Raw genomic sequence first — 13,019 nt, 5'->3', positions numbered from 1 at the left:
AACTTTTCCATTTATTTAGAACTCAAGTACCGAAAAGTTTGTCGGCAAACCAAAAGCGATTACCCCGACGTGGCAGCCAATAAATTTCGAAACAATATCGATTATGTGCTTATAAATTATATACTCGGGCACATAGGCACAAGTTTTGCTTGTGGCCAGACTTGGGAAATTCATTACGGAATTAGCTCGGCTCCAGCAGTTTTCATTTCCCTGTGCATGCCGGCGGCCAAAAGCATAAAAGCATTATGAGCCAGGCTGGCAATGACAAGGCACCAACACAAGTACACCCAATCATGCACACACACAGACACAGGCTCGGAACACACACACACACTTGTGCAGTGACAGCACTAAGTAAAGTCTACTCCAAGTTAGACATCGCACAGACGGCTGCCTGCCCCAACATGTTTCCCTAAACTTTTAATCAGCCCCAAAAAAAGGAGCGCAAAAAACTTCAGTCCCCTTTTGGGGGCCACAATTATTGCCGAATTTGCTGAGCAACAAAAACATAATCAACTTAATTGCATAGAGTACGCTATGCAAAGCCAAAGGCTTTTGGACGCGGAGCGAGGTATTTTGGCTCCAGAATAGACTTGAGGATACTCATTGAATATTACTAAGCTTTATACACTTTCAACCAATAATAAAGTAGATTATTTTCCTTAATATGCTTAATAAGCTTAATCGCTTATATCGTACTTTTCATATGAATAAAAAAATAATAATCTGCATTTAAATAAACATCCCCTTAGCCTTTAAGCCAAACTCAAATCACGGATTATGTGCCTTCTTTTTATCAGCTCATCAAGCTCAATAAGGGATTACAACCTTTGTTGCCAATCGAATTTTTCATCAATTTGTGAATATTCAAGCGTGCAAAAGTATGCCCAACTTATGGAGCCCATCCCACTGGAGCCTACGGGGAACCTAAGCTGATAGGGTATATCGGCGCCACGTTTATTGTCGCTGGCGTCGAAAACATGTAACATGGGGTTGTATGCTCGATTGCTACTTTATGCTTTGGTGCCCCCAAACGTATCTGGCAATCAATTTCCGCTTTGTTTGTCAGGGAAATAACGTGAAAGTGGCCCAATGCTTTGACTTATTTTCCGCGCCCTGTTGTTATCGCTGTTGTTGTTTGGTAAGCGGAAGCAACAGCTCAGCTGCCAATATCGTTCAAATATGACGTATACGTAACGTTGCCCGGCCACTCAACATTGAACCCAACCAGCCAGCCATCGAAGCCAGCTTGTTAACTACCAAGTACACAATTTTTAATTAAATTTGCTATTATACAGATGGGCATATATATAGTATGTATGTACGTAATATCCATTATCGTGTTTGAGGATAACAATGGATGGCACTTCATTAGTCGCCTGTTTGGCTGCTCGGGGCCATTTTACCACTTTAGTTCGGTTTTCGGTTAGAATGCGGATAGTAGGGAATGTCTGGCATTGGCTTTGTGCAATTAGCCTTTATGTGGTGTATGTATGCTCTTGATTGGGACACACACATCTGCCCGAAAAGTGGAGCAGTCACAGAAATATTTTCCAATTTGTTGGACTCAACATTGTGCTTTGCGTGCCTTAATTTTGGATATTTTTAGGGGTTATCTTGAAAAGCTGTATAAATATGGAATATCAGCCTATTTTCGGAAGCCTTGCCCTAATTGGGAATTGGGAAATCATTCGAATAAATAAGACATTATCAGGATAATGTCTGTTAACAAAATTGATGAGTCATAGAGGCACTGAAGCAAATTGGGAGCACCATAAATATGGCTTTAAACATTTTATTCCAGGCCATATAGCACAGTTCAATTGACAAAACGATAACAAATAATCGTTGCCAATTATTCACAGCAAACAGGCTGACTCTCCTTTGCTATTTGTATTATTCAAAAGCACTGATATCCCTGAAATGTGTATCAGCACAAATACAAATTATATGCGCATACATTTGCGTCAAGTGACAAAAGCCAGGACAAAAGAAGGCGGATGTGTCAAGCTTCACCGATAAGCATCATAAATAATGCGGTCATATCAATTGCTGCATGAGAAATTCATAAGCCAGTCCGCACAGTCGGAGTAAGCAAATTCTTGGAATATCTAGTAATTTTCTTAAAATTGAAATCGCTGGAGAAACAAAACAGTAAGCTCAAATAAGAAAAGTAGAGGAAACACATAAGGTATGATTCCCAAAGGAATTTAGAAATAAGCGAAATCCTTTCGCGGAACGTAATGTGGCGAAGGAATGTGACGGCAATTCCATAGGGAGCATCAACATTCAGTGCGGAAATGCTTCAATAAAAACAGAACAATGACAATAATAACGACCCAACCTGAACCGAAAGGCTGGATGGGAATGGCAATGGTAATAGAAATGGCGGATGGTGGATGGTGAACACCGGATATGCCAGTCAGTGTGCGGGCGGAAAGCCTCAACAAATGTCAATTTATCATTTCCGGTGGTGAGGCGACGCAAATTGCAGAGCTTAGGAAATGCTTTGCGCGCCTGTTTAAAAGGCATTTTAACAGGGCAAACACGCAGACATTAGACCCGCCGCACACACACATCACCATCCATATAAATGTGCCCTAATGGTCCTATCCCCCTTTTGGCCCTGCCCCATTGTGGTATGCATAATTTTACTCGGCGTGGCGCCGACTTTCTTCAGTCGGTGGCCATCCTGGAGTCGGACACAGATATTAAATATCATTCGGGCACGCATTTCTGGCATTTGTCCGGCTCTTTAATGCCGCCCCAGTGCCCAATTTTATGCATTTCTTTCGTGTAAATATGCCGCTCTCTCCCATCTTTCATATTATTCATATTTGTGGGCAAGGCCATTGCCAAAAGTGTATTTTTAGGTCGGGTCAGGACACCCGTGTCGAACAATCCTCTCCCCGACGCCAAATTGAAATTAATGCGTTGGGCCAACGCGTCGGATACGTGTTATTTGTACGGCTGAATTGCCAAGCGCCCAGGAAAACCAAATGGACTGTGAACGTTTCGCTAAATTTGAATTTTAATGCTTTTGGCTGGTAAAATTTAACGACTTTCGGTATCTTGGCGTGAAAATATTTTATAGTTATTGATTATCAAGCCTGTCAACGTCGATTGGCGGCGGAAAAGGTGCTTTTTTTATGCCTTTAAAATGATCGAACAATAAATGTAAGTGCTCAAAATAAACATTAATGGCATCGACGAGTTTGTATTTATATTTATTTAACCAAAAAACTCAGCAGTAGTAATTGCATGGTAAATACTTTTAAAGATAACACACAACAGTTTATTTTAATCAATACCATTATTTAATAAAGATCTTACCAAAATATTTTGATTCGTTTGATATTGTTATTTATTTTGTATTCTTCCCTAACTTTTTGTCCTACGTAAATACGTCCCTAACCCTTGGCGCTGCCAACGCCCTGCCTTTCCCCCTCTCCACAGCAGCTTATCAAAAGGACACACCCACGAACAGGAATTGCGCTAATTAGACCGACAACAGCCACGCACATCATCAACATGCCCGCCTTTCGACCATGAATCAGGATATTGCCGCACCCATCTTGCGGCAAGTGTAAACATAATACGTGGTGTTCCACAGAAAACTATTTGCCCAATAAATCAAATTGACTGAACGGTGGCAAGTAGAGCGCTATATGTACTCTCAATTAGTTAAACATTAGCAGGACATTTTGGTTAAATATGTTGCTGCATAATAAACCAAGTTGAATAATAAGCTCAGGCAAAGCCACAAGTGGAACGCTCCAGGAATTGTCAAAAAATTAATTAAAATTATGCAAATGTGCGCAATAAACGTAAGTATTAAGCATATGTCCTTGCCTTTTGTCTTTTAAGGACCCACACTTTTTTTTTAATCTGCTCCTAATGTATGCTTTTGAGCGTGAGAGATTTGATTTACATACTCTTATAGAGGGAATATTAAATATTACCTCAGGATAATACATTTGTTTTCATGTCTCATCTTTTGCATTTCAGCAAAGTCTAACATTTTTCAAAATGTTAATTAAATAATAAACAATTAAGGAATGTATTTAACAAGGAAATTCAGTTGTCACAACAACCATCTTAACAAATGCCTTCACTAAACCAAATAGTGCTATGAATCATGATCATTTAGCTAAATAGCCGCATAACAACTTTAGACCTAAAACCTAAAATATCCCCTATAGAGCTTCTTATAGTGGGGATAACTCCTTATAGCCTGTTAGTGTGTGTGTGAAGTTTAATTGCTTGTCTTGAGCAGGATCAACCAACACTGGATGGCGCTTATTTGCGTTTCACATTAAGCGAAGGCAACTGAAAAGGAGCTTAGCAAGGACTTAGCATGTGCCGTCGCCTTTCCTCTCGTGTCTGTTTGTTTGGGCTTATACTTTGCATGAGTTGACATCTTTATTGCCAATTTATGTCCTTCCTGGCCCATTCGCAATTCGCAGGTAATTTCGCTTTGGGCGTGTCCAAGCGGGAAAGGGAAGTGAAATAAAACAAAGTGGACCTCGTCATCGCCATATCTTAATTATTTGACAGACCGCGGGAAATGTACCCAGTTTCTACTTAAGCATTTACGGATTTACGTTTTTAATTTCGTTTTACTCGCAAGCGGAATAAATTTGAAATACAGCCTACGTGTTTGTTTTACAAAATGTTTTGGGTGGCGGCATAAATGGCGTAACCGAGCGGCAGTTTTTTGGTTGATTTGGGTTTTCACTTCTTTTCGTTAGTTTATTTGTATGTTTTATTACGCTTTTCTTTTACGCTGCTGCAGAAGAAAATCAAAAAAGTTCGAGGAGCGGCCTAAACTTTATAGTAAGGAACTTTATGGTAAGTAAAAAAGATAAGGCAGCTGGCGAATATTTATGAATCACTACAGCCCAAATGAAATTGAATATTGAATAGTCTTTCGGCGAATACAAGAACTGATTTAATTTCCTTGCTACCCACAAACTTTCAAGGACTATCCGGAATATTTCAGCGATTCCAAGAAGCCCCAATTAGCTGAGCCATTTTCAAGGCAAATGTTACGAGGAAAACCAAGTGAACAGCACACATAAACCAGCAAATTAAAAGCTGTTGGCAGCGGGAAAATTGCTAAGCAATAACAATAATTTGTGGCATTAACGGGGAGCGAAATTTTCTGGCTAACTTTTCCCGTGCAGCCATCCAGCCATTGATAAAGTGTCGCTATACAATTTATCAGCACTCCCTCTGGGAAACTGGGAAATGAAAATTGGGAGGGGAGCGGGAAAACGTGCGGAAAACGGCGGCAAAACAAACAGTTACTGCCACTACTACTGCTGCACCTGCCACAAGGGAAAGCTGGCTGTGGTAATTTATGAGTCAGTCTCTGGAAACGCTGTGCGCCTCGATGGTTTTCCATATTTTCATTATTTCAAAAAGGAGCAAATAAACCGCACAAAGTTCCTCCTTTTTTTGGGGCTTGCAAATGGTATTAGCCCCGAACTTTGCATCCAAATTTGCGCTGAGTAAAAAGTTATTGTGGTGAAAATTTAAATGAATAACTAAGTAAATTTAAAATAATTGGATATGTATGTATTTTCAGGAGGCAAGTATATAAAATTTTCAGTGAATTATGGCAGAAGTTTTAAATAATTCGAGCTATTTTTCCAACTAAAATTTTATTCCGTACAATAGAAAGAGGCCATAACTTAACGTGTAAATTTATAAATAGAATGAATTATAAATTTGTTTATTGTAAGCAAATATTATATTAAAGTAAACAATTTTGTATATTCCGTTAAAGGTTTTTTGCCTGAAGCAAAGTAAACGTTATTATCACTTTACTGCGAATCATATGTCGTAAACTAAACTGTGCCCCCAAAAGCAAGCTATGGAATTTGTGTTATCCTGTGGCCCATATCGCTGTCCATAAAAGTGACTTCTGACTACGCTTATTAGATACCATAAACAGGAGCATAACCTACGTTAATGCGCATTGGGAAAAAATAATGCCCAAGGCGACTGTGGGACAACGAGGCGGCTACTTAACAAAGTTAAGGGCCTTACACAAATTTGCCATCGGCCGCATAAAAGCGCTTGCGGATGTAGTGGCGTGTAATGGAGTGCAGAGTATACAACCAAAAGCAAACATCTCCCTATATATATATATATATAAATATATGTGTATACACTTAAACAATTCATATTTGCGACACCATTAAGCCGAGGGCCGCGGGGAGCCCGGAAAACTGGGGAAAATGGGAAAGTGCGAGAAAAAAAGGCAAATGCGATAACGACGTGCGCCCAGCGTGTTGATACAGTAAATAATACTCGAACCCCTGGACACAGGATTTCCATTCATCCCCACACACACAGGACACCGAAAAAAAATCCTATAAACTAAAATAAAATTAGTTTCTATTCTTCGCTTCTTTAAATATTTTTACAATTTCGTTTTTTTCGTCTAGCTGTATAGATTTTTGTTAATTCAGAAAGTAAGGAATGATGAACATTTTCTTCAAGTGCACCCACACACACGCACGCACACCGAATGTTGAACAGTCGTTAATATGAATGTATTGGATATCGGAGATTGAACGGGCCTTACCTTCGTCCTCGTCGTCATTGAACTCCGTGATTGCCGCCTTGTCGCAGGGACGATCAATGCCATTTGTTGCTTCCGACTTGCCACTCCCACCGCCAACTGCGCCGCCCCCGTTGGCCGCCTTCGCCTCGCCGTTGGAGATAATTGAACTGGATTTGGCGTGATTCGTATGATTGCTAGCGGATGACTTGGATGACTCGCCCTCCAAGGGAGGAGCACTGGGCTCCGGTTCGCCGTTGCTGACCGCATCCATGGCGGCGCCATCCTTCGTCTTTAGCTCCTGGCTGGTGTTGCAGCCCATCTTACTAGATCGAGGATTTGGGAATTTAGTCCTGGGCTTTTGTTGGAGTCTCTACGCTTCCAGTTGGCCTAGGTTACCCTTGTGTTGTTTAATCAATTGCACACACACACTATACTACACACACACACACATTCGAACTGGAAACTAGTTTATAAACGATACTTGTTGTTTCTGGGCCAATTTGCACTTTGACTTTCGCAAGCCGAAACCTTTTTTGCATTAAATGTTTACAAAAATACGCTGTGCCTTGGTTATCTTTTTGTTCAAAAAACTTTGGTGTTTACAAAAGTCGTTAGAAAAAGGTGCAAAACCACAATTCACTAGCCAAAGACCTCGCACGGAACCGGAAGCGGAAACCAGCTGAATGGCAGACTCGCAGCGCAACTGACTGTCTCTGGCACAAGCTCAGGCACAACTGACTTTGACACTGAACGGCGCCGGCGACGCGTCCTCACTGCGGATGCCTCGGACCCCGAATGCCCGATATCCCCACATCCTGCAGGAGCCGGAGTTTCGAGCTCAACAAGCAGCGACGCGCCAGCCGGCAGTCAACGACACACAAAGCCCAGGGAAGCAGAGAGCCAGGACCTCGAGGAGAGATAGGAATAGGAAGCGAGAGAATTCTCTCTCTATCGCTCTCTCGCAGGACTCACAGTGGGCAAAAACATACGGTTTATACATGTGTATGTTGAATTTAATTGTTTTAAACTTTCAAAGAAATTTAATAAAATAAAAATAAATGCTTAAACAATATTCACTTTTTCCTCTGATTTTTATTTAGCAATAATTACAAATTTGGAATATAAAATTTAGGTTGAAGTTGGGATCTACAAATCAATGAATAAATTTAATTTCAATAAGCTTCTTATAAATAAAGAATATTACAATGATGTACTAAAAGGCAAATAAATTAAAAAAAAATGACCTTTTGTCTAAATATTTATTTTAAATAGTTTTTCCTTCATGTTTACTACTGTTTAACAAGGGACCAAAAAAGAGACCCGAGAAGAGAGTGGCTCTATCCAGGCGGCAAAAGCAGCAGCTGCCTCTGTTGTTGTTAGCCAGCTCTGGCTGCAAACTTTTTCGCAAATAAACAAACCGACGACCGAATCCTACTCACAGATACGCACGCACACAGCCATGCGAGGAATGTGGCTTAGAGGCGCCGCAGAAACCGTTGTGGTGGCAACACAACCAGAATCCGAAGAGCGGCAAAGGCAGCCAAGGCAATGGCAATGGCAATCGAGAAAGGAATGGCCACACTCACACCAGCGCAGGCCAAAGGACTCTCTCACACACATACACATTGCGTGTAACCAGGCGCAAACAGCTGAATGGAAGAAGCACAGCCAAAATGAATGCAAATAAAAAGAATATTTCCAAGCAGAAAACCTGGCCCATAAAAATATCAATGAGCACCGTCCGCTCCCTTGAGTATATATAGCAATTCATAAAAGCAACTAGCTTTGGCATCTCCTACAGCTCAGCTGTCATCTGGCTTCCTTTTTGTCTTGGCATTAATATTTGGGAGTTGGCTCTTTGGCTTATGTGTGAGTGAAGACTCTGCGATGGTGTGCGTGAGACAAATGAATTGGTTCGCATTTCCTTTGTAGTTCCCTGTATTGCTCAGTTATTGTATCCCAAAATCTCTCACTTAATTTGCAGAGCTCTAGAACTTTAGGATTTAAAAGTGTGGAATTTATGAATAAATTATAAACTCTAAAATTAAAGTGTATAAAGAAGTTTTGTGCAAGTGTATGACACCTTTTATCTTAGAGATAGTACCATAACAATCAAGCTGAAGTGCGCATAGTCTAGTTGAAGTGCAAGCCACGAATACTCGTAAAGTGGGCAATATGCAGGCCTTGAGGCAATTTTAATCAAAACTTCCCTCGCTTACCCACAAAATGAATCCCGCATATGTATGTACATATGTTATTATATTACAAATGTCTGAGCATATGCAAATTAGCTTCACATTGCAAACGTGGCATAAATGCGCAGAATAAACAGTCCGAAATGGGGCAGAAACAGGCTGAAAGCCTTTTGTAAATATGTATCAATAACAGAGAGCTCTGTTTTAAACACAATAAATTTATTAATTAAAGCGAGGCTATTTAATTAACATGTCCATTAAAAGGTGCAGCCTTGATAAAAGCTATAGTCAAGCTACAAAAAAATCGAAAATGTTCAAATTAATTGAGTTTCAATGGACATAAATTCCACCAGGGCTTTCTGAATTTCGATACAAATTTAATAAGAGCTTTCCAAAAGAACAGAGACAAATTTATATTGATGGAAAATCGAGCCAAAGGAAAACAAAAAAGAGAAAATCGCTGTTGCAAAACCATTGATTTAAGTCTCCCCTTTAAAGTTCACATTCTCGAGCACGTAGGATGCCAAAAAGGCTAGCAATTAAGTGCGAGGATCTCGCCCCCTTCTCAGCCGTTGCACTCTGGCGAACAAAAACAGGATGGGTCAGGACAAGAGCCAGAGAACTTGTCGCCCCTCTCGGAAACTGATGGAAAAACAGCCTTGAAAGCGTGAATTTGCACACCCCAAAAATGCCGGGACAAACAGAAGAGCCCCAAAGTTGGTGGCCAAAATCCAAGGGCGAGAATTCCAAAGTCCCTTGGCACTTGACTACCACTTCATGAGGCCAGAAACGACAGCGGCACATAAACCCTTTTAAGTCCTGATAAAATGACTGACAACGCGAGTCTCGAGACTCGAGAGCCTTAGGCCCAAAACTTTGCGCATCATTTGCCAGCGGAAATGCCTAGGTCATTATGTTGCCCAAAAGATATAAATAGCTTTGTTTTTCAGATAAAAACGTTTGGCTTTTCGATTTTTCTTCTTCTCTGCTCCCTTTGTGAATGAAAATAAGGAAAATACGTATACGCCGCGTGGCTGCAAACTCTGACATGGCCTTTGCTCTTTGCTACGCCTCCTCCCAACTCATTTGCCGCCTCCTTACGTCGGTTCTATTTTATTTTATTTTTTCTTTTTATTATATATATATTTTTTTTTTGCTTTTTGGGGTTTCCTCTCGGGACTTCTGGCAAATGGAAAGTTCTTCGCATGCTTTTTCCAGTCTTTTTGCAAGTCTGAAGTTTAGCGGTGCGCAACAATTTTCAGGTCTACTTGAAAAACTGACAGCGAGCAAATAAATTTAAAGTGAAGTTTCGTATGTGCTCCTGAGATATTGTGGGCTTAAGTTTCTCGCATACAGAATCCGATTTTCATAAGTACTTGAGCAGAGCGGAAACTCGTCGAGTAATTTATCTGTATGCCGTTTGCGCGGCTTAACTCCTCCATTTCCGCTCCTTTGTTGGTTATTATTTGCCAGGCTGACAGTTTTCTGGCAAAGCAATTTATTCGCATCCCTGTCTCATTATTTATTCGACTTTTCACCTTGACCGTGTCCTTTATCTCACGTTTTTTGCCATATCTGAATATCTGATGTCATGTCGGCGAGAAAAGCGTTTCCTTTGTCACCATTTTTTCCATCTTCCTGGTTGATTTGTGGCAACATAGAAAGTCGCTAACGATAATTGAATTAGACCGGAAATGATATATCCGCACAAAGTCCTTGTTGTTTCCTTGACGATGACAATTAATCATACGCAACGTTGGAAAGGCGATGAAATGAAATATCCATATCCGTGCGTGGTATTCAATTAATTGTGTGTTATTAATGATCACACGACTTCCTTAGAAGTTCTCATTATTCAAATAATGGCAATTATATTGCTTAAAAATTCATCAAATTATCTGAAACTTTTGCATGGCAATTTCACAACAGCTTTAAGGAAGCTACACCCATCGCATGGCTAGCAGCATTCATATCCGATAACTCAGCTCTTGGCCAAGTGCCAAGCCAATATTAACCGGGAATATGAGCAGACAATAGTCGGCCAAGAGGGTCTGGCGAATCGCATCGAGTCGGTTTGTCTGGCAGACAAGCGGCAAACCAAAAAATGACAGTTCGGATGTCAGGAGTGCTCGATGTTGACTTTAAAATCACATTCAAGAGTTCGCTCGGCACACTCAACCGGACTTGTAGAAGCAGTTCAATTACACGACTCCCGCTGCATGCATGCACCGCCTGCCACGCCTACTCACCCAGTCGAAAACACCCACCCACAACTCCAACGCCCAACGCCCATACACCCGCTCGCTCACCCGCACGGCCATGTTTATTGAAAGGTTACATGAATGACACACACGCCACAAAAACTGAAGCACCCACACAGACTTACGCCGACCGCAGACACACACGCACACACACACACACACATGGGCGTGCAAAGGAGTTTGCTAGGGGGTTGGGTATATTTGGAAATATATCAATTTAATTATGTCCTTATTAATTCATTGATATGCATTAAAAGACAGATAGGTAGTACAATTACAGAGCTAATTATGTGTAAAGGTTTATGATGTTTATCTTTAAGTATATAAGGCATTAATTTTGATAATAAAGGAGCAAATGTGCTTTATATTTGTTTATATATGATATATGCCATTTATACAGACCAATTATAATGTGTTTTTTATGGTGTTAACAATTGGTATCTCTATAAAACCATGCTGGATCTATTAAGCTAGGTTTAGTTCTACACTCAACCCTTTTGATTAGTTAAGGAGCTACCTAACCCCTCTTGTGCACGCCACTGCACTTCCCATCTCACACGCATACCAGCATTTGCATTGTCTGTGGGCGGGCATCCCCTTCGATTCGTTCCTTTTTGGTTGCTTTTCATTGCATTAAGTGAATGTATCTGCATGCATATGCGACACGACAATAGCCGTGTGTGTGCAGAGTGATGGGTGGAGGAGGTGGGGGGAGTAACCGGAGCAGCCCGCTGCCAATTGCAACAGACGCCGCCGTCTGGCAGCTCGTTACGTGCCATCACGAAAGGCCCCCATTTTGTGCCCAACTCCCAGCCGGAGTTCCCACATCGAGGCGCCTCTTAAAGACCTGTTTGCTCCGATTTAAGCTCCACTTTTTTTTTTGCGCTGGTCATTGCCTACTTTTTGGCACCTCACTTCCTGTGTTTTTGGCTAACCGCTCAGATTGATCTGATGGATGATTCTTGGGCAATTGATTGATGTACGAATTATACAAAAGTTGACAAAGATTTCAGATCCTGCGGGCACAAAACAGCCACGTGGTCACTATGCGGCTCCATATTTAATGGGTTAATCGTGGAAAGGCCAACCCTTGCGTTCTTTTATACTTTTCCACAGAAAGAAAATTTATTTAAAATTCAAAAAATAAAAATATATTACTTGTTTTATGCCCTTTCTTATTAAGACTTCCTATTATTAGAATTTAATAAACATGTTCCCAATCTAAGTCATACATCTTACTATTGCTGCTAAAATATACCATTTTTTTAATATTTTAGCTTATCTATCATTTACAAATACTTCTCTCCCTTCATAAACAAAGCAATTACTTATCTTCCCCCGCATAAATCCTTCAAAGGTATCATTAAAAATGTATTACAAGTCCAATTTCATAGACAACATGTATACGTATGTGGAGTTATGGTTCAACATAAACTTGTTTTCAAAACCACTTAACGACGTCCAATAAAAGAGTCGAACCCAGTGATGGTTGGGAATGCCTAGCTTTTTTATGACTTTAATAGGGCACCTAAAACACACTCTACGTGACCCGAGAGTGTTTTTAATTAACAATTACCACATCAGGACGAGCCCAGAAACACGTGTCGACTTTTGTGGCTTACCTTGGGGCCTTGGGTGCCTAAAATTAAGATAATAGCCGGTAAATTGAAGGGGCGCCCCAGCTGAAATCAGTGGAGGGGCTGCCCGCAACTGACTCTTGTTTCTAATTTCGGAGCGTGGGCGACTGCAAAACCCACAGCACGGGAAACGGGAAACAATGGAAAACAAACTAGACCGCACCTAAACGCATGACGCAGTCGGGAACCCATCTATCCGAGCTTAAGAACCGACGGCTTGCATTTTAATTACGTTGTTCTTTACACCTTAACATGTTGAAATGCCATAAAGGACAACAAAATCAAGTAAGCCAACGAAGGCTGTTGCTGGTCAAGTTGTGAAAAGGCTCAAATGGCAAGGGAAATCTGGGCA

General features: G+C 40.9%; 1 protein-coding gene across 2 annotated transcripts in view; it reads right to left on the bottom strand.

Annotated features, from left to right (window-relative positions):
• Window positions 1–7,352, bottom strand: part of LOC117137702 (cilia- and flagella-associated protein 91) — a 34,809-nt gene extending 27,457 nt beyond the window's left edge. The window contains exon 1 of one of the 2 annotated variants that reach the window (XM_033299273.1): window positions 6,596–7,352. In XM_033299273.1, coding sequence (XP_033155164.1) covers window positions 6,596–6,893 — 298 coding nt within the window. In that variant the 5' untranslated portion in view covers window positions 6,894–7,352. The remainder of the gene's footprint in view (window positions 1–6,595) is intronic. The other variant, XM_033299271.1, reaches the window with a different exon arrangement.
• Window positions 7,353–13,019: the final 5,667 nt, after the last annotated feature.

Source organism: Drosophila mauritiana, chromosome 2R, assembly GCF_004382145.1.
Source record: "Drosophila mauritiana strain mau12 chromosome 2R, ASM438214v1, whole genome shotgun sequence".
Classification (NCBI taxonomy): domain Eukaryota; kingdom Metazoa; phylum Arthropoda; class Insecta; order Diptera; family Drosophilidae; genus Drosophila; species Drosophila mauritiana.
Note: the sequence above shows the minus strand (reverse complement) of the source record. Positions and strands in the feature narration are given on the sequence as shown.